Below are 24657 nucleotides of genomic sequence, written 5' to 3'. Positions count from 1 at the left end.
TTAGAGGAAGTACAGCCACACTACGGGTAATATCTTTACTCATTTTAATTATATTTTTTTATTTTTGCTGTCTAGCAGAGAAAAAAACAATTTTATGCAGGGGTCCTGCTGTTCAATGACTGCTACAAAGTCTTTAAATTTTACATGTACTGACTATGTTTTAATTTAATGATGCAATTTTGGCGGCGGGAGTGGGTAGTTTTACTAGCTGTAGTGGCGCCTGGGTGCCCGTATGACACACGTGTTCGATGAATTCACACGCATTTTGTGCTTCAACACCAAGTCCGAAAAGGCACCTACGCCAGATTCCTGGCGATACAATGCAAGTGGGAGGCGAAGAAGCGCAAAAATCCTGCTCCTGTTTGACAGGGGCTGCGGGGAGAAACAACGGGGGCGAAGAGTAGGCGGAGGCGCCGCTGCCCCGTCCCGTCCCGTCCCCCTCCTCGTTTCCCCTCTCCGTGCGTGCAGAGAGGGCGTGCAGCCTTGGCTGGGACTCCGGTGTGCGTGCGCGTGTGAGAGGGCGGGCGCGGCGGCGGTCCGCCTGTCCCAGGGGGCGGTACGGGGAAGCGAGGCGGCCAATCCGCCGGCCGGGCTGACGGGGAGGGACGCGAGAGGGGCCAGGCGAGCAGGCAGGCAGGCAGGCTCGCTCCCGTCTGCCAGAGGCGCTCGGCTCAGCAGCACCTGTAGCGGTCAGAGCCGAGTTAGTTGGGCAAGTCGCTGGCTGGCTGGCTAGGGGATGCCGCCGCCCGGGCAGGAGCGGGCGCTGCCAGTGCTGGGCGCGCGTTGCAGGACCCTGTACCCTTTTTCCGGGGAGAGGCACCGGCACGGGCTGCGCTTCGCGGCGGGGGAGCTGCTCACCGTCCTCCAGGCGGGGCCCGACGGCGGCTGGTGGGAAGGGGAGACCGCCGAAGGGCTCCGGGGCTGGTTCCCGGCCAGCTACGTCCAGCTGATCGAGGTGAGGGGCAGGGCAGGCGGGAGGGAGGGCGGTCTGCAGTTCAGCCATGGGGTGTGGGGGGAGGGCGGCGGTGGGCTCGGGTGATGGGCTGCCTCGTAGGGCAGACTGTGGCATGCGGAGGGGAGAAGGCGCTGGCCCCGAGTTCGGGTCTTGCCAAGTTTGCTCTGCGTTGTCTGTTAGGCGCCCCTGCGACGGGTTTCTTCACCTTGTGGGGATCTGAAGAGTGTTGGTTATGATATTATATGGGGAGTTGTTGGGATGGTTCCATGAGGTGCCGGCGTGGGGTTACTTGATTGTTCTTGTTGTTATTATTATTATTATTATTATTATTATTATTGATCACGGGTTTGTGTGAGGTGTTTTGAGCTTGGCTGGCTGCGTTGCAGCGAGGGAGGCGTGCATCCTGCCTGGTGGCCCCCCTCCTCCCTGTGGAACATGGGGAAAGGGATTCCCTTTGAAGTGTGCATGCCTTAACAGACCCCCTTCTGGCATGTGAAGGTGGTGTGGGTTGCAGAATGGTGCAGCCTCTTGTGCAGTGTGCAGAGCTGCTGCTGCTGTTGTGGGATGTGTGCAGTGTTTGTGGGGTGCTGTGAAGATGCTCCCTTTGGTATAGAATAACCAGAGTGCCTGTTTTGTGGGTGTCTCTTGTTTACAAGCAGTATGGCCAACCGTATGGTGGGATCCTCTTAACTGCTTTTCCAGTGTGAAGAGAGGCTGCCTAGAGAAGCACCTCTTTCTTCCACTCTGTGGTTTCCACCTCACAAGGGCTCTCCACATTCTTAAGCTTTGTTTTCCCAAGGTGTGTAGGTGGGCTGCTTTCTGCATGAAGTGTTTGTTCCATGTATGAACCATGGGTGAGAAACATGCTCTGCTGAAGTCCCATTTCGGCGCATGATGAGATGAGTAACTCACACATTCCCTCCCCCTCAACCCAGTGGGAAGGGCTGCAGCTCTGTGGTGGTAAACAGAAGGTCTCAGGTTCAAACCATGGCATCTCTAGGTAGGGCTGGCTGGGCAATTCCAGCACTTGAAAAACCTTGGAGAGCTGCTACCAGCTAAGAGCAGATCTTGACAACACTGATCTCGATGGGTTAATGTCAAAAGCTGCCTGTGAAAATGGGCCGCTTCTTCACCATATTTCCAGCCAGATGTGGATTCTTTTCTCTGCCTGCATACCATGTTTTCCTGTGGTTGGGTATGATGAATGAATATCTTTTTTTTTTTTAAAAAAAAAGAAAAACCCAAACAGATTATTCTATACTAATAAATTTACTGTCTCCAGCCTTTTATTGGAAGATAGCAGTGTTTGCATAAGAGGAAACTTTGGTAGACCACACCACTGATGAGAGACGAGAAGAGCCCTCTGTTTAAAGCTATGCTAAGCACATGTGACATATATGCCAATCAATGTGCTTGAACTTTTACTTTGGTGGGATTTATTTCTTAAATAATCAGCTCAGCTCAATGCAATTTGGTTCTTGGATGTGCTCTGCTGCCCAAGTGCAGCTGAATGGTGTTGATGTAATATGGTCCCATTGCACAGCTGAGCCAGGATCATCACTTACATGTTTATTAATTTGGTGTTGTCATTTATTGCTTAGGAAGGCTGTTGGCAAAGCTTTAAGCTTGGTATGGGGCAGTCTAGTGACACCCTGGATTCCAGTTAGGAGATGTGCCAGATGTTGTGTCTATACACCATCTTTAATGATGCTTTGTAAGCATCTATGGCACAAACAATCTGTCAGGATTGTGCTTTGACATATGGTTTTCAGAATCATAAGTATTTCCAAGTAAACTTTCAGCACCACAAATTTCCCATCTGTGTTGTTCTTAAGGGATCTGTGGACGTATCACCAAAAAATGCCAAACTCTGCTGCCAAGAAATGCAAGATTTGCTAGGCCTCCATGATCGGACTAGACAAGCCAAATAAAATAAAATGATAGATTAATATATTTGATTTTTTCTGACTGCAAAATGCAGATTAATTGGTCATCATGCAGTTTGCGGTATTTTCCTAGGGATAAAATATAAATGTGGTCAATCTGTGTGCTTTTTTAGGGAGGGCTCTGTAGATATTAGGAAGTCTGTCGCTTTGTTTTCCTGTCTGCTGTGCAAGCACACAAGGAGAAGGGCAAGTATAGTGGGGGGTAATTTAGAACAGGGTGTAAATAATCACGTGTTTGGTCACCTGTGGTGAATTAGAATCAGGATCCCCTTCAGGAAACTTGACAGAGAATCTTTTTGAAACTGTTTAAAGGGTAGGCCCTTTATTCTCTTTGGTTGTCTGTATGCTACCAATGACTTGAAAAAGGTATTTGTGAACAGGTGTTCCTGTAGAATTATTGGAAGTCTGGCTCAGGTGAGTCAAAAGCTTCCAGCACCATAATGGTTGCATCCTGAACATTCCAGCTTGTATTGTCAGTACTGTAAAGTCCTCTTGCTCTTGGTTTGCTAATAAGGACCTTGAATTGGTTGGCCAAGCTGTGGAGAAGAGTTCTGGTGTGTATTTTTTATAAATCTTGTTGTTCTGTACAGCAAATACTCAAATGTGTGCAATTCCTTCCTCAAGTTTCTACTTTTTTGTGGAGAAATGTGCTGTTGGCATTGCTTCCACCTGAAAAATGATTCCAAGGGTTTTCCTTGCTGCATGTAATCTCTAGACGAAGTTGCTGTGCCTGCTCTTCAGAGTCGTGGGAGGTTGTGTTCTCATGTGCCTCAGTCCAGCTGACATGGGGGAAAGCAGCATGGATGCTGTTCCATTGGCATTAGGAGATGTATCCTGCAAGTAACAAACTGCTGGTTGGGACATGCACAGTAGTGAAGTGGAAAAGAGAAATTTCATCCATACAGTTTGACTTTGCTTTCTCATCCCAAGTTCAGAAATTCCGTTCCTTTTCTCTTTGCTTATTTTTGTGCTTGCATCTATGCAGTGAAATAAATGTCTTCTGCGCAATTACTATGAAAAGATCATTGGTGTGTTTAACAAACCCTTGGAGTGGGGTGTTCGTTCTTTTGGAATGCAACCTTAAAACCTTTAGCTGTTGACAGTTTGCAGAAACGTGTATATTTGAAATGGAGCTCTCTCTGGGCTCAGATTTAGGTAAATGCTGAAACAGTTGTAGCTTTATACAGTGTTTGATTTAAAACACAAACCCGCCCCTCATATATTTAATCACCTTGAGATCCAAGTTGTAAGGGATACTTAAGAAAGTACACAGGTTCTTTCGCATATGAAGGGCACTTTTCTGATTAATTTGGTGTACACTGACTGTTCACTCCCTTTCCTGTTTTTGAAGCTTAAAACCCTTTTGCTGTAGCAGTAATATGTATTTCCTTATTACTGCTCCAGGCTGGCGCTGTTTCTGAAGTGGTGGTTCTTATACGTTGTTTGTTTCCCCATCAGAGTGTAATTGCTCTCAATGACTTCATTCCTGTTAGGCCTGTTTGAGATGACAGGGTAATAATGACCATAACCCTATTCATGCTATAAGGCCTCCAAATTCATATATAATTTGATTTGCATCAAAGAACTAGGGTATTGGACAGAAGGAAGAATGTATAGCAAGACATCTGGGGTGGTAGGAATTTCCTCTGCCAAATATTGGGAACTGGACTTGGTTCCAGGGCAAATATCAGGAACCCAGGCTCTTAGTTGATGAGGTGAACAGTAGCTGAATCAAAATTGTGAGGAGCAACTTGGCACCTGGCTTGCAGGAAGAATGTGATGCCTATGGCAGAAATATGATAATCCTAGATATCTGTTTATATAAATTTCTAGCCCTCACGAGAGCAGGGAGGATCTTGTAAAAATATCTGGAAACAGAAGGAGGGAGCAAGGTTGAATGTTATTCCAACATTTTGCAATGAAAACTAGATCTTTTGTGTAACACTCAGACTCCTACAAGTTGGGTTTTTTTGGTTGGCATCTGTTTTTTTGGTTGGCAGACAATGGAAGAGTGTGCCTTCGGAGGTGAAGTCAAACCATTGGAGAGTTACAGCTGACTACAGGCACCAGGCCTGTTGGCATACCAACTCTGTGTTACAAAGACGCCTGCAGACGTGACATGCAGCCTGGCAGCGTTAACACTTACAAGTATCGTTCTCTGAATGAAGCCTTCTCTCTCACTGTTGCACATAGACAAAGACTTTGTTCCACCTGGTCTGACAAAGCCTGTTCTGAACTGAGTTGAAAGATTCACTAGTAAAACATGTTTGTTCTACAGCTGCTGTGTTCAGACACAAGGCCAAACCATGGTTCAATGCTATGAGAGCATTTGGTGAGCGTCAGGTTCGCATGCCCTTCATCCTTCATGTACCAGGGGAGAAAATCTGAAACGAAAGCACCTTTAGTGTTCAGTGCACATAACATGTAATTAAAGGTAAAGGTAAAGGGACCCCTGACCATTAGGTCCAGTCGTGACCGACTCTGGGGTTGCACTCTCATCTCGCATTATTGGCCGAGGGAGCCGGCGTATAGCTTCCAGGTCATGTGGCCAGCATGACAAAGCTGCTTCTGGCAAACCAGAGCAGCACATGGAAATGCTGTTTACCTTCCCGCTGTAGCGGTTCCTATTTATCTACTTGCATTTTGACATGCTTTTGAACTGCTAGGTTGGCAGGAGCTGGGACCGAGCAACGGGAGCTCACCCCGTCACAGGGATTCGAACCGCCGACCTTCTGATCAGCAAGCCCTAGGCTCAGTGGTTTACCCACAGCGCCACCTGGGTAATTGCATGCACCTAAACATGAGGGTCCTGCTGAATTGCAGTGTTCTCTTATGCACCTTAGGTGAAGAAAGGAACTAACCTGCAGGTCCAGCCAGCTGCAGGCTTGGGGGCAGGGTGCCCTGGGCAAGCTGCCCTTGATATCACTTAGTAGTTGATGGGAGGAGGTGCTGAGCAGAGCCCTGGACTCATATGGCATATCTGTGCTCACCAGTGTCACTATATTACGCTGCCCCTATCCAAGATGTATGTATGTCATGAGCTGAGTACAACTTCATGGGCTGGAAGCTTAAGATGACTGCATAGGCCCAACCATTGCCCTGTCCCTGCTGCTACTCGGCTGTGGTGCAACTGGCAGCCCATGACAGGAGAAGTAGGCTCCCTGCTATGTGGTATGGTGGCAACAGGCCTGTTGGTGTGCAGAGAAGAAGTAAGGCAGTCTGTGGATTTGGCTTTCTCTGGAGAGACATTTTAGCGTCTGCAGCAGCCTATAATTTGAAAGTGACACATAACCTTATTTCACCACCTGTCCTTAATTTACTATATGTTGTTAATGCAGTGCAACCCTATGCATGTTTATCTGCAGTTAAGTCCTATTGTGTTTGTTGGGTCTTGCTCCTTAACAAATGGCAATAGGAGTGCAGCCTTAATAATAATAATAATAATAGTAATAATAAAAAAAATAAATTACTTATATCCCACCCATCTGGCTGGGTCTCCCCAGCCACTCTGGGCGGCTTCCAACAGGAGATTAACAATACTTCATTAAATACTTCATCAGTCATTAAAATACTTCATCAGTCATTAAAAAAACTTCCCTAAACAGGGCTGCCTTCAAATGTCTTCTAAATGTCAGGTAGTTATTTATCTCTTTGACATCTGATGGGAGGGCGTTCCACAGGGCGGGAGCCACTACTGAGAAGGCCCTCTGCCTGGTTCCCTGTGACTTTGCTTCTCGCAGTGAGGGAACCACCAGAAGGCCCTCGGCACTGGACCTAAGTGTCCGGAGAGAACAATGGGGGTGGAGACGCTCCTTCAGGTATACTGGACCAAGGCCGTTTAGGGCTTTAAAGGGAAACACCAACACTTTGAATTGTGCTTGGAAACATACTGGGAGCCAGTGTAGGTCTTTCAAGACCGGTGTTATGTGGTCTTGGCTGCCACTCCGTTCATCACCAGTCTAGCTGCCGCATTTGGATTAGTTGTAGTTTCCAGGTCACCTTCAAAGGTAGCCCCACATAGAGCGCATTGCAGTAATCCAAGCGGGAGATAACTAGAGCATGCACCACTCTGGAGAGACAGTCTGCGGGCAGGTAGGGTCTCAGCCTGTGTACCAGATGGAGCTGGTAGACACCTGCCCTGGACACAGAATTGACCTGTGACTCCATGGACAGCTGTGAGTCCAAAATGACTCCCAGGCTGTGCACCTGGTCCTTCAGGAGCACAGTTGCCCTATTCAGGACCAGGGAGTCCCCCATAAATTTTACGTTTCTTTACTCCTGGAATTCTTAGAGTTTCAGTATATTATACCATTAAAAAAATGGACTTGACGTATCAGCTGATAGTTGTCTGCATGCCAAGCCTAGGCTTGAATAGTGAGTTGACCTAGTATGACTCATTGTTGTTGTTTGCATTTGATCCTGGAATGGTGACACCTGCACAACATTAATATCTTGCGAAGGGTTATTTGGACATTATTGGATGGTTGATGTTTCTTTGACTGATGGCTTTGGGAAACCACTTATGCAAAGAAGCAGCAGCCAATGTAAATTTTGCTCTTCTGAAAACTGTCAGGACTTTTTATAGCTACTGTCACCTCCCATAGTTGCACATCTCTCTTGCGAAGCATAATGTTTCATTCCAGTACTGAAGGAGACAGCTTGGGAATTGGAACTTCTGCCAGCACCTATCCATTTGCTGAGAGCTGCTGTTGTTTTCAGTGGGTATTAGTTTTATATATGGATTGGGGGGTGGGGGTGGGGAAACAGATTTTCAAAATAGTTTTGCTTGCAAGGCATCTAAGACAGGGGTCCCCAGACTTACCCGCCTTCGGGCTGGTCCCCGCCGCGCCGATCGCGCGGCGGGCCGGAGGGCGGGGGAGTGCGCGCGCAGTGGGCCGGAGGGTGGGGGAGTGCGCGCCAGTGCGCATGCGCACACCCATTTACTGGCGCGGTGGGGTGCTTCCAGGCCGGAAAAATCGCCGAAAATTGTTTGTGCGCATGCGTATGGGCCTCCCCCGACCCGGAAGTGCACCTCCCCCGACCCGGAAGTGCACCGGAAATGACCTCTTCTGGGTCGGGAGAGGCCCATACGCATGCGCAGAAACGATTTTCGGCGATTTTTTTCCAGATCTGGAAGTGGGGGGCGGCGGGGGTCGTCGCGGGCCGGATTGGGAGGCCAATTGGGCCGCATCCGGCCCGGGGGCCGTAGTCTGGGGACCCCTGATCTAAGAGATCAGTTGTTTCCTATATGACGCTGGCATGCTCACCTTAGCAAAGTATGTGTGTTTGTTTTGCCACATTATTGGTGGGATATTGGGGTGACTCATTCATTTCTCTTTTGCAGGTACACAATGATATACCATTGTGGCTCCCGAAATTGCAAGATAGGTAGTCCAGGGATTCTCTTGAACTGTGATAAGCAGTATGCGTGGACCACTGTCTGCAAACTTACTGCATTTATTCCCTGTGTAGGGAACTCCTGCACAGTGAACAAATGTGGAAGTGGAACACCAAAGGATGATATGGGGTCCTCAGTGCCCTGGAGAAGGGAATCATATTTTAATACGCTGTATGTTCAATTATTCATCTTTCACTTTGGCCTTGAAATTACAAACTGGCCCAGGGTTGAAGAGACTCAAGGGATTGTTGCGGCAAGACAAGTGACCACATAAGTAAACCTTTCATACTATTGTATCCTGTGTGTGCAGGGTCAGTTAACACTTCACTCCCTTTGTGTCTTGGCATTGCACGGGGATGAAATCTGAGCTAAATGAGGGAATAACTCTGGCAAGTGGTCTGTCTCCGTCTACACTGTTATGGAGCCCTTTGCTAGGTTTGTGCCAGAATTAGTGGGAAGAGTTCATGTTGCTAGTCCTTGTTTGACTTAGGAAATGCCCCCTGTTGAAAATTAGTCACTAGCTGGGACTCCTTTAAGCTTTGTTTAAAAGTCATCATAAAGTGTGATGGTCTTGAGGAGGCTAAAGTGGAACAAACAATCCTGAGAATTCACTGTGGTTTAGTTAGAAGTAGTGGGATTCAAGCCTTGGCTGAACTACACCCTTCTCACCTGAAAGTCAGGTCCCTTAATCCCAGCTGTTTAGTGTAGGCGGTGGCTCCTGAATGGGAAGGGAAAGTCACCTATGCAGGTTCAAAGGCATGACTTGGGTTGTGGGTACCTGAATGGCAATATTTTCCCCCATGTTTGCCTACCTACATGCTAAGATCTGGAAGCTTTGCTCTGGGTGCCTCCAACCTTCTGAAGCCTAGCTTTGCTGACAGAAAAAACATGTTCTACGTGCTTCATTTTTTGAAAGAAAGTCTTGTGTGTGAGCTTCTCCTGCTATATGACACAAGGCAGCATCATGGGATGCGGTTTCCTGTTGCAATGACACTGGTGATGTTGGTGGAAGCCAAGGGTGGGAAAAACTGGCATGAGGAACTGGGATAAAGGACATGAATGCACAGCTTGGAATACTCACGGCTGATTCAAACAACTGTTTTTTCAACAAAATGAAGTCACTGTATGATTTGGCTTTCTGGTGGGAGATACTTTTAACAGTGAAGCTAGGATTGCGAATGCTCAGACACACGCCAATATCAAGAACATCTCATATAGCCCCCTGCCATGTGAGGCCAGATGTCCAGCTCTCTGTGTCCAACAGTGGGGAGCGAAAAGCACAGAACAAGGTTATGATGGAGATGTCATGTTTCAGAGATCTGCTTGGACCTTCCTTTTAAAAAAATTCTAAAAGGTTAGCGGAATGAAAGTGCTCAGCTTCTCTCTCTCTCTCTCTCTCTCTCTCTGTGTGTGTGTGTGTGTGTGCGCATGCATATACATGCACATGTATATGCAACCATTTTTTAAAGGTACAGACTATGGTTTAGGTGCTGGTGCCATGGGAGTCCCTACTTGTCACTAGGCAAGTAATATTGCAGGCACTATCCATTCAGGCAGTCAGAGTCCACAGAACATTGCTAGGGAAATGCTAGCTCAGGCACCCCCAAACTGCGGCCCTCCAGATGTTTTGGCCTACAACTCCCATGATCCCAAGCTACCAGGACCAGTGGCCAGGGAAGATGGGAATTGTAGTCCAAAACATCTGGAGGGCCGAAATTTGGGGATGCCTGTGCTAGCTGGAGAAAATTGCATTTTTCTAGCGACAAAACATTATGGCATGTGTGCTGGGAAAAGGCACCCTGCTACCTAATTCTAAGATGTCTGGGCTGCATCATCTTCAATAGCTGAGGAAGAAAAGTGCTGTTTTCTGGAAAGGTATATTGGCTTGGATTCTTTGCAAAAACAAATAGCTGTGAAGCTTTGTGCTCAAATCAATAAACTGGTAAGACCCTTCAGAGTGGTTTGTTTGCAACACATTTAAAAATAAAATAAAATATCACACCATTTTCCTCAATGAAAATATTGAAGCTTCACACAGATTCTTTTATTGTATTTAAAGCCCTAAACGGCCTCAGCCGAGTATACCCAAAGGAGCGTCCCCACCTCCATCGTTCTGCCCGGACACTGAGGTCCAGCGCCGAGGGCCTTCTGGCGGTTCCCTCACTGCAAGAAGCAAAGCTACAGGGAACCAGGCAGGGGGCCTTCTCGGTAGTGGCGCCCACCCTGTGGAACGCCCTCCCATCAGATGTCAAAGAGATAAATAACTACCTGACATTGAGAAGACACCTGAAACTTCAGGGAAGTTTTTTATGTGTGACAATTTAATGTATTTTAAATTTTTGTTGGAAGCCACCCAGAGTGGCTGAGGAAATCCAGCCAGATGGGGTACGAATAATAAATAATAATAATAATAATAATTAATGTATTGTCCTTGCATGTCTTTTATAGAAAGGGGTTCATTTGCTAAACTCTATAAATCTAGAAGAATCCAGGAAAGAACAACACTGAGAAGAGGTCCCTGGGAGAGGTGCATAGGAAATGCCTCTTATTTGATCATTGTTTGGATCAGAAAATACAAAAGTTTCCTACCCAGTATTCTATGAGCCTACCTATTCCATATAGTAGTAGTAGATGAATGCTGTGTAGTCCCTATTCTGGTCCAGTAGTATCTGCATTGCACCAGGTTTTGGTCCTAATCCTTTTTTTATACCCCTCCCAGTAGTTTTTCACTTGTATAAAATATGTCTATTCGATCAAAAAGAGAAACAGATGTCAAAATCTGGTGTTTTGCTAAGAGAAAGTGCTGTTTAAGATACCTTAAGAAAATGAGCATCTCTTCCATCAAACAACTTGCACAAAACATGGGCCAATTGCAAACCATTAGGATGGCTTTGTGTGGGGAGTTGCTAAGAAAGAAACACTGAGAAGGGCTGGTGTTGCTGTAGCTACAGGTCAAGCATGCACTTGTCCCTCTCTCGGTCCCAGCCCTGGCAAGGTTTGACTGAGATTAGGCACCCCCTGAAAAGAATGTGTACCTTTCTTGTAGGCAAGGAGATAAGCTTAAGGGCAGGGTGTTTGAAGGAGGTGGGGAATCATAGCTCAGTGACTCAGGGATTCCAGTTTCAATCCCTGGCTTCTCCAGGTAGGGCTGGGAAGACTGTGAGGCTCTTAATCTCAGGGCTGTGCATTCGAGTTCCACATTGGGCAAAAAGATTCCTGCATTTTGATGTTGTATGTCTGTGTTAAATGAGCATGATGGGGGTGGGGGTGAGCACACTAGCACTTGCATGAAGATTGGACCACTACAGTGGGAAATAGAACCCTTTAATTTTTCTTGGTTGGGGAAAAAATGTTTCTGTTTTCTAGTAATCGTTGTCAACTTTTGGCCAAAGCTGTAGGCTTGGTTTTGCAGCTTCAGAAATTAACTTTGACTGCTGCTTTGTTGTGTGTGTGTGTGTGTGTGTGTGTGTGTGTGTGTGTGTGTGTGTGTGTGTATAAAAATACAGCAAATGTTTGCTGCTGCTTATGTTCCCCTTCACTTACCCTCGGCCCCAAGCTGCCCTCAAGCCCACATGCTAGGTGTGGCTGTCTGCAAAGGAAAGCCTGCATGAGTCTGTTTTCCATGTGTTTGGGAATCCTGCACATCTGGGGAACTTCCAGAATATGTGGAAAACACATAGGCGATCATTTGCAGACATCTGCACCTATATTACCATGTGACCTCAAGGTCAGGGGTGTAGCCCCACAATCCCACTCTCTGTGTGGTACCTCTTCATGCAATGCATACTTGGAGAGGCCTTTACTTGGAAGCTAATCCTGTTTATTTCAGGACAACCTTTTACTCCCAATGTTTGGTTGTGTATGGGTGAGGGGACAGGGAAAAGAATATTTGGCCTGAGGTTTAAGGTGGAAAGAATGCTTCCAAGAGTCATGTTTGCATGATGGTGAGAAGCAGCTATGTACAAGAATCAGCTAATGCTTGATTTTCACTGGGGGAACTGCATATGTTTGAAGATGAGTCTTCATACAGCTACAGTCATAACTCGGTTTAAGCACGCTTCGGTTTGAGTACTTTCAGTTTAAGTACTCTGCGGACCTGGAAGTGTTTACTTCTGGGATCTGCCGCGCCCGCATGCGCAGAAGTGATCTATCGGCACTTTGCGCACACGTGCTATCGCTGCTTGGATTAAGTACTTTTCGGGGTGCAAATGGCACCCCGGAACCAATTAAGTACTTAACCCAAGGTACCACTGTATGGTGGAGTACCTCTTGGACAGTGGCCAGGGGCGTCTTGCGCATAGAGGCAAGTGGTGTTTGTGTGTGTGTGTGGGGGTGCCGGAGGGATCTCTGAACCATGGCGCTGGATAGTCTTAAGATGGCCCTGACAGTGGCATTCATCTGACCTCTGGTCAGTGCCATAGCTGCCAAGTTTTCCCTTTTCTCGCAAGGAAGCCTATTCAGCATAAGGGAATTTCCCTTAAAAAAAGGGAGAACTTGGCAGCTATGGTCAGTGCTGCTGCTGCTTACTGAAAAGAAGAGAGGGAGGGCCAAGGCTGGTACAGAACCAGTCCAGCACTCCTGCCGGTGCATTTGCAGCTTGCTGCTGCCCCCCTCCCTCCAGGTAATCAGCAGTGACACCCCCCTCCACAATCTCACCATCTGATACAGATGTACACCTTGCAACTAGAACATTAAGCATGTACAGTGGTACCTCTACTTACGAATTTAATGCGTTCCGAATGCACATCCGTAAGTCGAAAAAATTCGTAAGTCGAATCCCATAGGAATGCATTGGGAGAAAAAATCCGTAAGTCGAAGCAACCCTATCTAAAAATTCGTAAGTCGAAAAAATCCTATCTAAACCGCATCCAAGATGGCGGACGGAGCTCTGTTCGTAAGTAGAAACATTCGTAAGTAGAGTTATTCGTAAGTCGAGGTACCACTGTAGTACCTTTAAATGCCCTGGTGCAGTGAGAGAGCGGCAGCCATGGTTTCCTGATTCTGTCATCTGCATACCTGTGTGTTACACCTAGGGCAGTGGTGGGCCTTGGGGTCTCAAATTTCAGTGGTGCACTGTGCGATGTCAAAATTCAGCACCTCACTGCCTCTCACCTTCCATTCTACATAATAGTTGTGGAGATGCCTGCAGCGCCCCCGAAATTCCACGACCAGTGCAACTGGTTGCGCTCCCCTAAATCTGCCTTTGGCCAGAGTTCTGCTCACTAAAATGGATGAGGAAAGAGCAGTGGAAAACAAGATTGGGGAGGGCACTGGCAATACAGGTTTGCAGTGGCTGTAATGGCCTATTGGGAAGCTTGAGTGGGTGCGTTCTGTGACCAAAGGGCAAGGTGGCCTCTTTTATTGAGCTTGAAGCTACACAGGTGTCTAGAGAATTTTACTGATGAGCGGCCATATAAACTTCAGTAATTATAGCAGTAAGTATTCACACCATTAATAGAAGCCTGAGATGAAGTTACAGTCCTAACCCAATCAATCCTAAGATTTCACATCTCAGACCATGTCCTGGGATTTTTAAGAAGGCAAAAAAGGATTTCCTCTTCTGAATAAATTAAGGGTCTGTTCAGTTATGTCCGTTTCTTGAGTTGGTTTAAATCTTATAGATTAGGAACATTTAGTCTGCCAAGAAATGCATTCTCTTGATTTACTGTCAGCATGTTTTCTAGGGCAGAACTTCCTTTATGTTCACTAACCAGCATTTTGCTTTTATGGGAGTACAGTGCTTTGGATTGTGCTGTCTGAACTGGCAGTATAATTACAATTTCAGGTATTTTATTAGGATCTACTCTTTATTTGTGCTTTTAAATATGCATCATAGTAGTATGGGATTATACCTTTCTTTGATTGGCACTTTGGGATTTTGCAATTCTTTTCACTTGGAATGTAACTAGGCCTGTAACTCACAGATCCGAGCCTCTCTTGTGCAATGGAGCTATGGGTATGTATTTCTTTCCAGCAGACAGAAGCTTGCTTAATAAACGAGTCTGTATGAGCTGAAATGACAGGTACAGAAGTTACTCAGCATTGCTAATTTGATCTTCCCTTGATTATTCTTTCCCCAGTATCTAGTGTGTATATAATTTGGCTGAATGACTAGCCGGATTGGTTATAGAGCAGCAGAAAATGGGGATTTATTGTGCATCATCTGGGAACTGGAACAAGCTGTGAATTTGAAGATGGTGCAACAGCTCTGTTTATAGGGAACAGAAGCTAATAGTTAAGTTGGGCTTCTTATGTTGTGCTTTTATGTGGTACACTTCAGCATCACTTCTAATGTTTAATGGGCTATTGAAGAGATGTGTTTGAGAGACCTAGGAAGATCACCACCAAGCATGTGAGTCAAGGGTGTGTGGGCACATTTTGCATTCTGTTCATGATAGGCGTGGGTGCTTGCCTACACCATAGACAGAATGCACTTATGCGACTCTTTCTTCAACGCAGAAGGGTGTTTCCCAGCAATTGTCCCATCACCCCAGGCATGGGGTATATTGTTGTTACTTTAGCAAGACGTGCCTTTATGAGATTGTGTGCTCCTAATCAAAGCACCTATAATGAAGCCCAGTCCTGGATTAAAAGTATGTAAATAATTGCATCATCCACCATAACTGTGGAAGGATAATTGCAATGTTTTTTAAAAGTATCTTTTGCTTTGCAAGGATGTGCTGTGCTATAGCATCATGGAGGTATCTGAGACATTACAGATAGGCATTTTAGAATATTTTCTTGAGGTAACTATGGACATCAGGCTTGGTGTTTTGTAAACTGGGATATAGGACTCCCACAATTTTGTTGCTGTTTAGTCGTGTCTGACTCTTCGTGACCCCATGGACCAGAGCACGCCAGGCACTCCTGTCTTCCACTGCCTCCCACAACTTGGTCAATCTTAGTGAATAGAATTGAATTATTTTGGGGGGCAGAGCATCAAGTGTATTAATGTTGTGTGTGTATATGTGTGTGTCAGGTAACATGGCTATTGTAAAAAAAAAAAAATCTTATTAGCTCCTTAGGATGACCCAAACCTAGGATTGGAAGACTTACAATTGTGAACAGTTAATGAAAGCTGTTCTGTTTTCTTGGAATCTCTTACAGCACAAGTTTGCATTGTGATGTATTTTTAACAAACATAACAATCTGTATTGTGTAATTTTGTGTACCAGTACAGCGCAAGGGCAGAACAAATGATCGTCTTGTTAACTGAAGCATCATGATCAATGATGTATAGCAGAAAAATGCAACTTTTCAAGCTGCATTGCAGTGTTCATAGACTCTGACTCAGTCCAGAATCTCATTTGAAAATGGGCAACAATGGAGCTTCAGTACAGGGGGAAAGTGTTTGTGAAGTGAGTGTTCTAGATTCAAGCAAAACCTTCCTATTGATTCTCAAAGATTGGACATGTGCTATGCTCTGAAATACAAATTGTGCTCTCAGTAAGTTTCTGGGTATAAAAGGTAAACATTTTTTTTTGTGCTTACCCCGCTGCACAGGCTGGGCATCATTAAGTGTGGAGACTTAGTTTGGAACAGTCTTAGTTGCCTCTAAGGAGTTGGGTTAGGTTATCACTGGCAGTCTCAATTCAGATTCTATTATCCTTGAGTGGCTTCATTATACTATTTCTTAGATAGTCCCAGAAAAGTGGAAATTAATTAGTCTACACTATTGCAGGGCAGCAACAGCAGATATATCATGGATCTGGCTTTGGTGAACAGGTGACTGGTAAATGGTTTGGTTGTGGTGGTTCAATTAGCCCATTGTTATGGATTTAGACTTCTGGTAGCAATGACTCCCTTCAAGGTATAGCGGGTGTCCGCCGTGGAATTTGTGGGATTCCTGAATGCTTTTGGGGATCTCCCAGTTAGCATGACTGGTGCTCTTCCATAATCTTTGTGGAAGAGAGAAATGGAAAGGGTCATTATGGCCCATCTGGTCTCATGGATATAAGAAGGCCTCCTTGGTTTGGGGGAGAACTCAAGGTGACCAGACAATAGCAAGAGCACAAGTGGTGCAAGTATTGTACCAAATGCAATTGAGAACAGATGAGAGTGCACTTTTTTGCCTACCATGTGGCAGTGATGGTGGTGAACAAAGCTTGCTTCTCCACCACCTTTGCATCTTCAAGAAGCTGTCTGGGAGAGCTTTCCCCAGTGATGAAGGGGCTGCTGCGATCATTCCACAAAGGAACCAAGCAGTTGGAGGCCTGCTGTGATAGACAGAATCCTGAATGGTTTGAGCCTCATTAGCAGAAAGACAATACTGTATAGTATTGGAGAGATGCTCTATGTGTTGGAGAGATGCTCTACTCTGTTAGTAGAATGGAATGTTCTCCCTCTTGAGATGAGATCGGCACCAATACTGAATGGACTCCAGTTTGGGGTTACAAAGTCTATCTTTCATTGAATCTTTGAGCAGTAAGAATGATTATATATAATGGTCAGATTGAGGTTCACGTGTATTGATTTTTTATCAGAAATGCTTTACACTGGGCATACTGATCCATATTGTTGTTTGTATGGTATCTGTAAGCCATTCTGAGAATGTATAGTGATGTGTGGGATATGAATCTACTAAATGAATAAATGGGACTTGGTACAAGTTGGAAAAGGGACGCGGGTAGCGCTGTGGGTTAAACCACAGAGCCTAGGGCTTGCCGATCAGAAGGTCGGCGGTTTGAATCCCCATGACGAGGTGAGCTCCCGTTGCTCGGTCCCAGCTCCTGCCAACCTAGCAGTTCGAAAGCACGTCAAAAGTGCAAGTAGATAAATAGGTACCACTGCAACGGGAAGGTAAACAGTGTTTCCGTGTGCTGCTGTGGTTCGCCAGAAGCGGCTTTGTCATGCTGGCCACATGACCTGGAAGCCAAATGCCGTCTCCCTTGGCCAAGAACACGAGATGAGCGCCGCAAGCCCAGAGTCGGTCACGACGGGACCTCATGGTCAGGGGTCCCTTTACCTTTACAAGTTGGAAAACCTTATCGCCCATCTGTATTTACCGACCCATGAAGACACATCCCAGCAGTTCATTCAACCATGATTTGTCCTGAATCTCCACTTTGAACCAACTGCCTGTTTGTATCTGGACATCAGTGTCAAGTTGGAGGTTATAGAAAGGCTTCTAAGTCCATATAAGTGGTTAGCACAAAGCAAATGTTGTTTACTGCAGTTGTGGAATTGCACTTAGACGAGTGGATTACAAGGTGATTTATAAGACTTGGCAGACATGGCTTGTGTAATGTGAAACCTCAGGTTCTCGAGCAAGACAATTCCTGGGGTCCCTTTCATCCTCCCCCTCCCTTTTGGTGCATTTAATTCACAGTGTAACACAGTGTAAGATGTGAGGCACACTTACGAGTTGGCATAACATTTTTGCACAGAGTTGCAACCAAGACCTGCGATTCAAAACAGGAGAGGGCTCTTTGCAATCTATGGTGTCAACAGCTTCTGACTTCCTGTCTTGCACCACCTGTCTCCTAATAGGACTAACTATCTAATAGGACTAACTATCTTAAGCCAAGTAATCACTTTCAATAGTGAAATCTTGGAAAGAGTTCAGACTCTGTCCTCTTGAATCCTGTGAGATTGGGTTTTACAGATAGTAACCTCTCAATAGGATTGGGGTAAACTTATTAGTGCTCCTGTGATGTACACAAGTGAGTCCTAACAGTACATGCAAATGTTTGTTTTAATTGCTCATGTCTGATGGAGTCTGTGCCTGTTATGGTGCAAGCTTAAAAGCATGTTACCACTGCTAAAAGTCATCTCCATCTCCTAAATGTAGAAATGGATAATGACTTGCAAAGGAAAGTCCTGGGTCTGTTTCCTTATCTAGGTCTCATTTGTAGCAGATTGTTACTGTGGTTTTGGCATGTCCCGTGACTGGTTCTGTATTGTTCTTTACGTATCTGCTGGACTTGGTTGCTTCCTTGGGAGTATAAACGTGGGATACTTTTCAAGTTACGTTAAATATGTGCAAATACTTTAGTGTACTGTACTCCCATGCGTGTAACAAAAGAGTAGAGATGAACTCTGAAAAGCGATAGTATTTGTTCCCTCTTGTTGAAGCAGCTTTCACAGATAGGCCTGACTGTAATATTCCTAAATAGCTCAGAGATCTTTTAATGACTCCTTACTAGGGACACTGGGGAATTCCGATGGGAATGGGAGGAGAAATTGCCAATGTTCATTTATTCATCCCTTAAATCAATCCAGCAAACACGACTGGCACTGCTGCTGCTGTTGCTTTCCATCCACAAACGATACACCATTGATTACATGCACCTCTATTTGCATTGAGTTCCCTTTGCATTTAAATGAATGGGATGGAATACTGTACATTGCACAGTTAATTGTGTAGGTTAAGTAACAAATTGTCTAAGTTAGGTAATTTAGCCATAGTGGACTGCAAGACAAATGGTGTGGTTTTTGGTAGAAGGCTAACTGCAGTGAAAGGGAAACAGTGCTGCACATGATAAATGCAGTGCGGAATGAGGGCAGGGGGGAAGCCTTCTTACATTCCCAGCCTCTACCTGCTTTCCCCCCTTGGGTAGTCACTTTTCTGCAAAGGGCCGGGGTGAAATGTTTGATTCTGGCTTGCACTTTTTTTAAAGGCCTGAACTGTTCTCACAGCACTTGCTGAGATGTTGTATGTTCCACAGCAAATGATTCAGCATGGGGCTTAATTCGTCTTCCTCTCCCGTGGCTGCTTGCCTAGGACATATGAGTCCTGCACATCTGGCTTACATGGTTCTGACACTGCAGCTGACACACCATGCCAGGTCTTTCCAGATGATCATTTTTGTTGAGATGGAAATGTTTAGCTTGGTGGCTTTAGGCGTTTTTCATACCTGAAGCAAAAAGTCAAAATGACAGCTCTTCGTTACTAACTTAAAAAAAAAAACAAAATAAAAAGCTTGGGTATGATTCCACATAATGAGTTAGGGGAAGAAAGTTGTGATTTCTTAGGAATTTGCTGCACAGAGTGAGTGCTCCACGTTGCTTCATTATAAGGCTGGCTCTGGGTGTTATTGAGTTGGAGTGGTGGTTCCAGATGACATATTCCAATGCAATTGTGATGAAATCACTTATTATTTAATGTTTTGGTGCTGGAATATGCTGTTATTCCCTGCCAGTTACTTTCCTTTCAGTCACCGCATGTATGATATGCTGTGATTTGGTCTTCATTTGGCCAACCTTTGCTTTGAAAGCCTTGCCATAGGAACTCAGAACTCTCTGTCTTATACTGAGTCAGATCATTGGCCCTGTATTGTCTACACTGAAGGGCACCAGCTCTCCCAAGCTTTCAGGCATAGATTCTTTCAGTTCTTAATCCTCCCCCCCCCCAGACAGAGAGCTCATGTAGTCTTAGGAAGCTCCTCAGACCTGGAATGCACACCTTTTACGAGCAGAAAACTGCAACCAACCAGCCATCCCCAAGTGGAGCAATCCCTCGCAGCAATTTTCCCATACCTTCCCCCCTCCACCCGCAGGAAATTGCCATAGCTTGGTGGTAGAGCACATATACTGCAAGCAAAGGGTCCCAGGTTCAATCCCTGGCATCTCCAGGTTGGGTCGGGAGAGATCCCTGTCTGAAACTCTGGAAAGCCACTATTCAGTGTATAAAGGTAAAGGACCCCTGACAGTTATCCAGCCGCAGACGACTCTGGGGTTGTGGTGCTCATCTCGCTTTACAGGCCGAGGGAGCTGGCGTTTGTCCACAGACAATTTTTCTGGGCCATGTGGCCAGCATGACTAAGCTGCTTCTGGTGCAACAGAACACCGAAACCAGAGCAGCGCACGGAAACGCTGTTTACCTTCCTGCCGGAGCGGTACCTATTTATCTACTTGCACTTTTTTTGGCATGCTTTCGAACTGCAAGGTTGGCAGGAACTATTCAGTGTAGACAATGCTATTTCTATTTTTCTCTTTTTTTTTGGTATGACAATAGATGGTTGGATGGATGGCCTCCTGCGTACTGCCCTGGTTTGCTGGAGCTCCCTGGTGGCAGGGGGGGGGGGCTTTGGGGTCAGGGGAGGGGGAGGAGGACAGAAATCCAAGCATAAAATGGAACATCTCTGACTGTTCACATACATGGGATACTTCTGTGGCAGGGGAGGACCCATGTGGGTGGGTAGGAAGGAGGTGGAAAAGGTGTTTATGTATGTACCGTTTTTTTTGTTTTTTTTTGTATTTTGTAAAATTAATAAAAAGCATGTTTAAAAAAAAAAAAGACAATGCTAACTAAGCTAGATGGACCAATGGTTTGACAATATAAGCTGGCTTCTCCTGCCCTCATCCCGCGCAAAGCAATCACTTTTGCCATTGTGTGCAGGGAGTATAGACTGGAGAGAGTAGCTGGATACCAAAAATAAAGTCTAGTCTTGCCTCATTCATCCCCCTGTCTGGTGAGGCTTTTCTACTTCCTGTATGGACCTCACCAATAGCAGCTTGAAAAGGATGCTTGGGTACTAGGAAACTTCTCTTTCTGCTGCTTCTGAATCTCATTAAGGTAAGTTTGGCCTTAGTCTTACTTAAAATTGTGTACCAGCTTTCGAATTTTCTATTGGTTTGAAGTCCCCTCCTCATAGCAATACCTTGCTTGAAAAAACCAAGCGCCGGTGCACTGCAGTCATTTCTTTTCAATGCGTAAATCCAGCTCAGAAGCCTCTACAGTTAGCAGGAATAAAAGGAGCCATTGTGTATCTGGCACATTATCTGAATGTGAGATTCACCATCCTATTGTTTTCCAGCAACCTCCTGACCCTCAGTCCTGTTCACACTAGACATTGCAGGGGAGGTTTGAACTTGCTATGGAAAATGAAAGCTTTCCTCTCCCTGCCAGTTTAGGCAATGAGAGTTCAATTGCAAATTGATTTCTTTTGTATTTGCTCTGCTGAGCAGCCCCTGGCCACAGGATTAGCTCTGCTTAATTAGTAGCTCAGTGATGGCTCCTGTTGTGTGAAAACCTTAGTTTTGTGATGCTGAGGTTTGTGTTTCCTTCAGCTGAAGGAACAAAAAGATGGAAAAGGCAGGGCACTTTTCTACTCATACCCAAGTGCTGGAGAATGGTTTCTTCCTGGGTGAAATTCATTGATGGGTTGATTATTTAATGTCTATACCGCTTAATATGTTAAAAAATATCTCGATAAGCAGCGTACAAAACCCCCCTGAAGCAACGGACAATCTAAAGAAAATACTACAAAAATGTGTTGCTCTGTGTTCAAAGCAGCCTCAGCAATTTGCGTCTCTGGGCCAAGTCTGGTGCCACACACAGAGTTATGGAAGCCCCAGCAATCAGCTGATTGTTGGCAGCCCAGGCAGCGTTGCAAGAGCTGCTGATGGGCAGTGTCTGCAAAAAACACCCCTGGCCAGCTGTATCTGTACTTGTTATTTATGAAATGTGTATCCCTCCCTTCCTCCTGAAGGAGCTCACAGCAGCAAACATACAAATGATACAACAATTAAAACACATCTGAAAACGATTCCAGTACAGATGCAGGCTGGGAAAGATCTTCAGTAGAGTGCTTGAAAGTTGGTGGCACCTGCCGAATATGTAACAGGAAGGAAGTCCAAAGAGAAGATGCCATGACACTAAAGGCCGGGGTGTGGACCTTGGGGTGGAGGGCATGTCTGGGCTTCACAGCTTCCATTCTTGGTGGGGTGGAGACAAACAAAGGCTACCCAGGCTGTTGCTTTTTGTCTCTTGGCAAAACCATTGGCTGGTTTTTAAAGTGTACTGGGGAGAAATCTGGAGCTCCTTGTGGTTATTTGATTGAATTAAACATCTTGGACAGCAGCTGCCTCCATCAAGCAGGGATTGATCTGTCAATTTCAGTTTCTCTGATTTTCATTTTTCTAGTCTTAAGTAAGGTAAAGTTAAAGGGACCCCTGACCATTAGGTGGGAGAGCAGTTGTGCCAGGTCGGGACAGTGACCAAGGTGGGAGTGGGCTATTGAGGGCACCTTGCCAAAGTCCCTCAAAGCATAGCTATTGAAAAAGAAGCCCCTCTGAATGTTTTTATACATCACAACATAGATTTAAGGTAACTTTGCAACTGATGCTAAGAACTCTGTTTTATTATCCCCTACCCCACCCCCGGAAGTCAAATTTGTGAATATGGTTAATCGGCCATCATTTTTTTCAAATGACCAAAGTGGCTACTAAGTTCAAAAGACCTGCTGTGCAAATAGATCTGGTTCAGGTGATCGTATCTCAACTCACTAAGCGGCAAGGAATTCAAGCTCTTTGCTGGTATGTAGAGCCCCTTCACTTGAGCTGCGCTTAAACTTGGAAGTGTCTAACCAATCATTAGTTTCCCATTTCACCCAAACTTGGAAATGATGGTCGCCAGTTTAAGAACATCTGCTGCAGCTAGTGGTTAAGGAGGAGAGAACTTAACCACAGGCCTGGGATGGGATGCCACGCTAAGCCATATCTTGGCTTAGCTGCCGCCCAACACTGATTTAAAAGGACCGGAGAGGCGCAAAGCGGCTGCAATCTCATCCCTGGTAGTTTGCATCTTCACATATTAGCACTAAGCTATGGTTTGGCTTGCCATTCCTTGCAGATTTAGCCATTATGAGGTGTATACAAATAAAATAAGCTATACTGCTTTTTGCAACCTTGACTGTATATAAGGGTATGCCTCTTAAAGTTTTCAAAAATGGTATCCTGTATGTGTTTTTGGCCCGTTGCCTGACATTTACAATAGTAAAAATATGTAGAAGGAATAGAGATGTCATATGCATCCTGAATCTGCTCTGTGGCCCCATCCGTGTACACTGTGAGATTATTGTACTGTACTGGAAAACAGCCTATGACCTCTCCCACTCTAAGAAAATGGTGCATGAAGCATACGAAGGGCATGAAAACATCAATATATGAATGTGCAATTATTAGCATTGTGAGTCATCGCTACCCAGACCCAGGAAATGTAAGTATCTCACAAGCAATATTACTCTTTCCAGGTGCTTTCCCTAGATAGTGGCATGTGCTGCCTAGCTTTGGCACTGCAGCTTTCAGGAAGTGATGGCCTATGGTTAGAACTTAACTTGAACCTGACTTTATAGAAGAAGTCTGGAAAGAAGCTGCAGGAGATGCAGGTCACCAGCTGGACTGAGGTGGTGGCACACCTGCGATAAGAAACCGATGAACTATATTTCGGCAAATCTGTTAATATAGCAGGTAAGGTGCAAGGCTGTGGAAAATCACAGCACAAAAGGTTGGAATTGAGGCAAGTGTAAACTGCAGGCCTAAGCATGCTTACTTGGAAGTCAGCCTCCCTGAACTCAGTTGGAGTTACATGTAAGCATGCAGTAAAACCAGGTAATTGGAAGCAATTTAGGAGAAACTCTAGTGTAAGCAAAGAGAGAATTCTAAGGGACCAACTGCAGGATTCAGAAGGAAGTGACATTGACTGTTTTGCCTGGATACTTCTGAAGAGCTGCCTGCCGCAGTTCCACACAGAAATGGTCAGTAAATCAAGAAAGTGACATGTTGGGCATGCATTTTTGATAAGGTTCTGACTGCAAGAAATTCCTTTTAGCTGGTTTATTAGAGTGGGGGATGAAAGTCTGGCGTGATGGAATATCCTTGAAAGATGTCGTTGCATATCTGGTGGATGCTGTGCCATAATGCACAAATTGATAGTATGTTCTTCTTTTTTGCCTTCTCCCCCCACATCTGTTTTCCTTGATCAGGCAAATGGCATTCACTTTATCAGACTGTGTTACAGCAGAGATTAATATTGGTCTTCCTCCCTTCCATCCCTGATTTACACCAGCAAGCTTTTTCTTCTCTGTTGGACAATGGACAAGAAGAAGCATGAAGGCACCTCGACTTCCTTGTGTTTAATCCTTTCAGGACAAGAATATCCCAGCCCAAGACCTGTCACTGAAAAGCAGCTTCATAGCCCAGCCCTGGCTGCTGAAAGAATATTCTTCTTCTGATGTTTACATCTTGCTTTTCTTTCAACTAGTAGGATGCATTCCAGACTGTCCCTTTTTAAGAAACTGGTAACCTTTATAGAACTAGCTACAAATCTATATGCTTTAAGAAACGAAAAACACAGTAATCTTTAGAGGACAATATTAGCTGTGTTGCTATGGTGCAGTGTGGGGGCGGCTAATTAGACACAGATACATACAAAGTTTTCTGGTGTCCATGGCAACTATCAGGCGTAAGAAGAAGAAGAAGAAAAATAATACAGTAACTTGAAATGCCCCCCCCCCAATCCTTCCTGGGTAGTGTAGCTTTTGTCTTTGACTACTATTGTGAAATTCTGCAATGATGTTTGAAAGGAGAATTCTACTTTCATTTTATTAAGAGCCTTTCGACAGTTGGGACAGGTT

General features: G+C 45.3%; 1 protein-coding gene across 1 annotated transcript in view; it reads left to right on the top strand.

Annotated features, from left to right (window-relative positions):
- Positions 1-376: 376 nt before the first annotated feature.
- The window catches only part of GAS7 (growth arrest specific 7), a 132776-nt gene continuing 108495 nt past the window's right edge, over positions 377-24657 (top strand). The window contains exon 1 of the mRNA XM_035104613.3: positions 377-955. Within this exon, the coding sequence (XP_034960504.1) occupies positions 737-955 (219 nt within the window). The 5' untranslated portion in view covers positions 377-736. The remainder of the gene's footprint in view (positions 956-24657) is intronic.

This window comes from Zootoca vivipara, chromosome 2, assembly GCF_965207765.1.
Source record: "Zootoca vivipara chromosome 2, rZooViv2.hap1.1, whole genome shotgun sequence".
Classification (NCBI taxonomy): Eukaryota; Metazoa; Chordata; class Lepidosauria; order Squamata; family Lacertidae; genus Zootoca; species Zootoca vivipara.
Note: the sequence above shows the minus strand (reverse complement) of the source record. Positions and strands in the feature narration are given on the sequence as shown.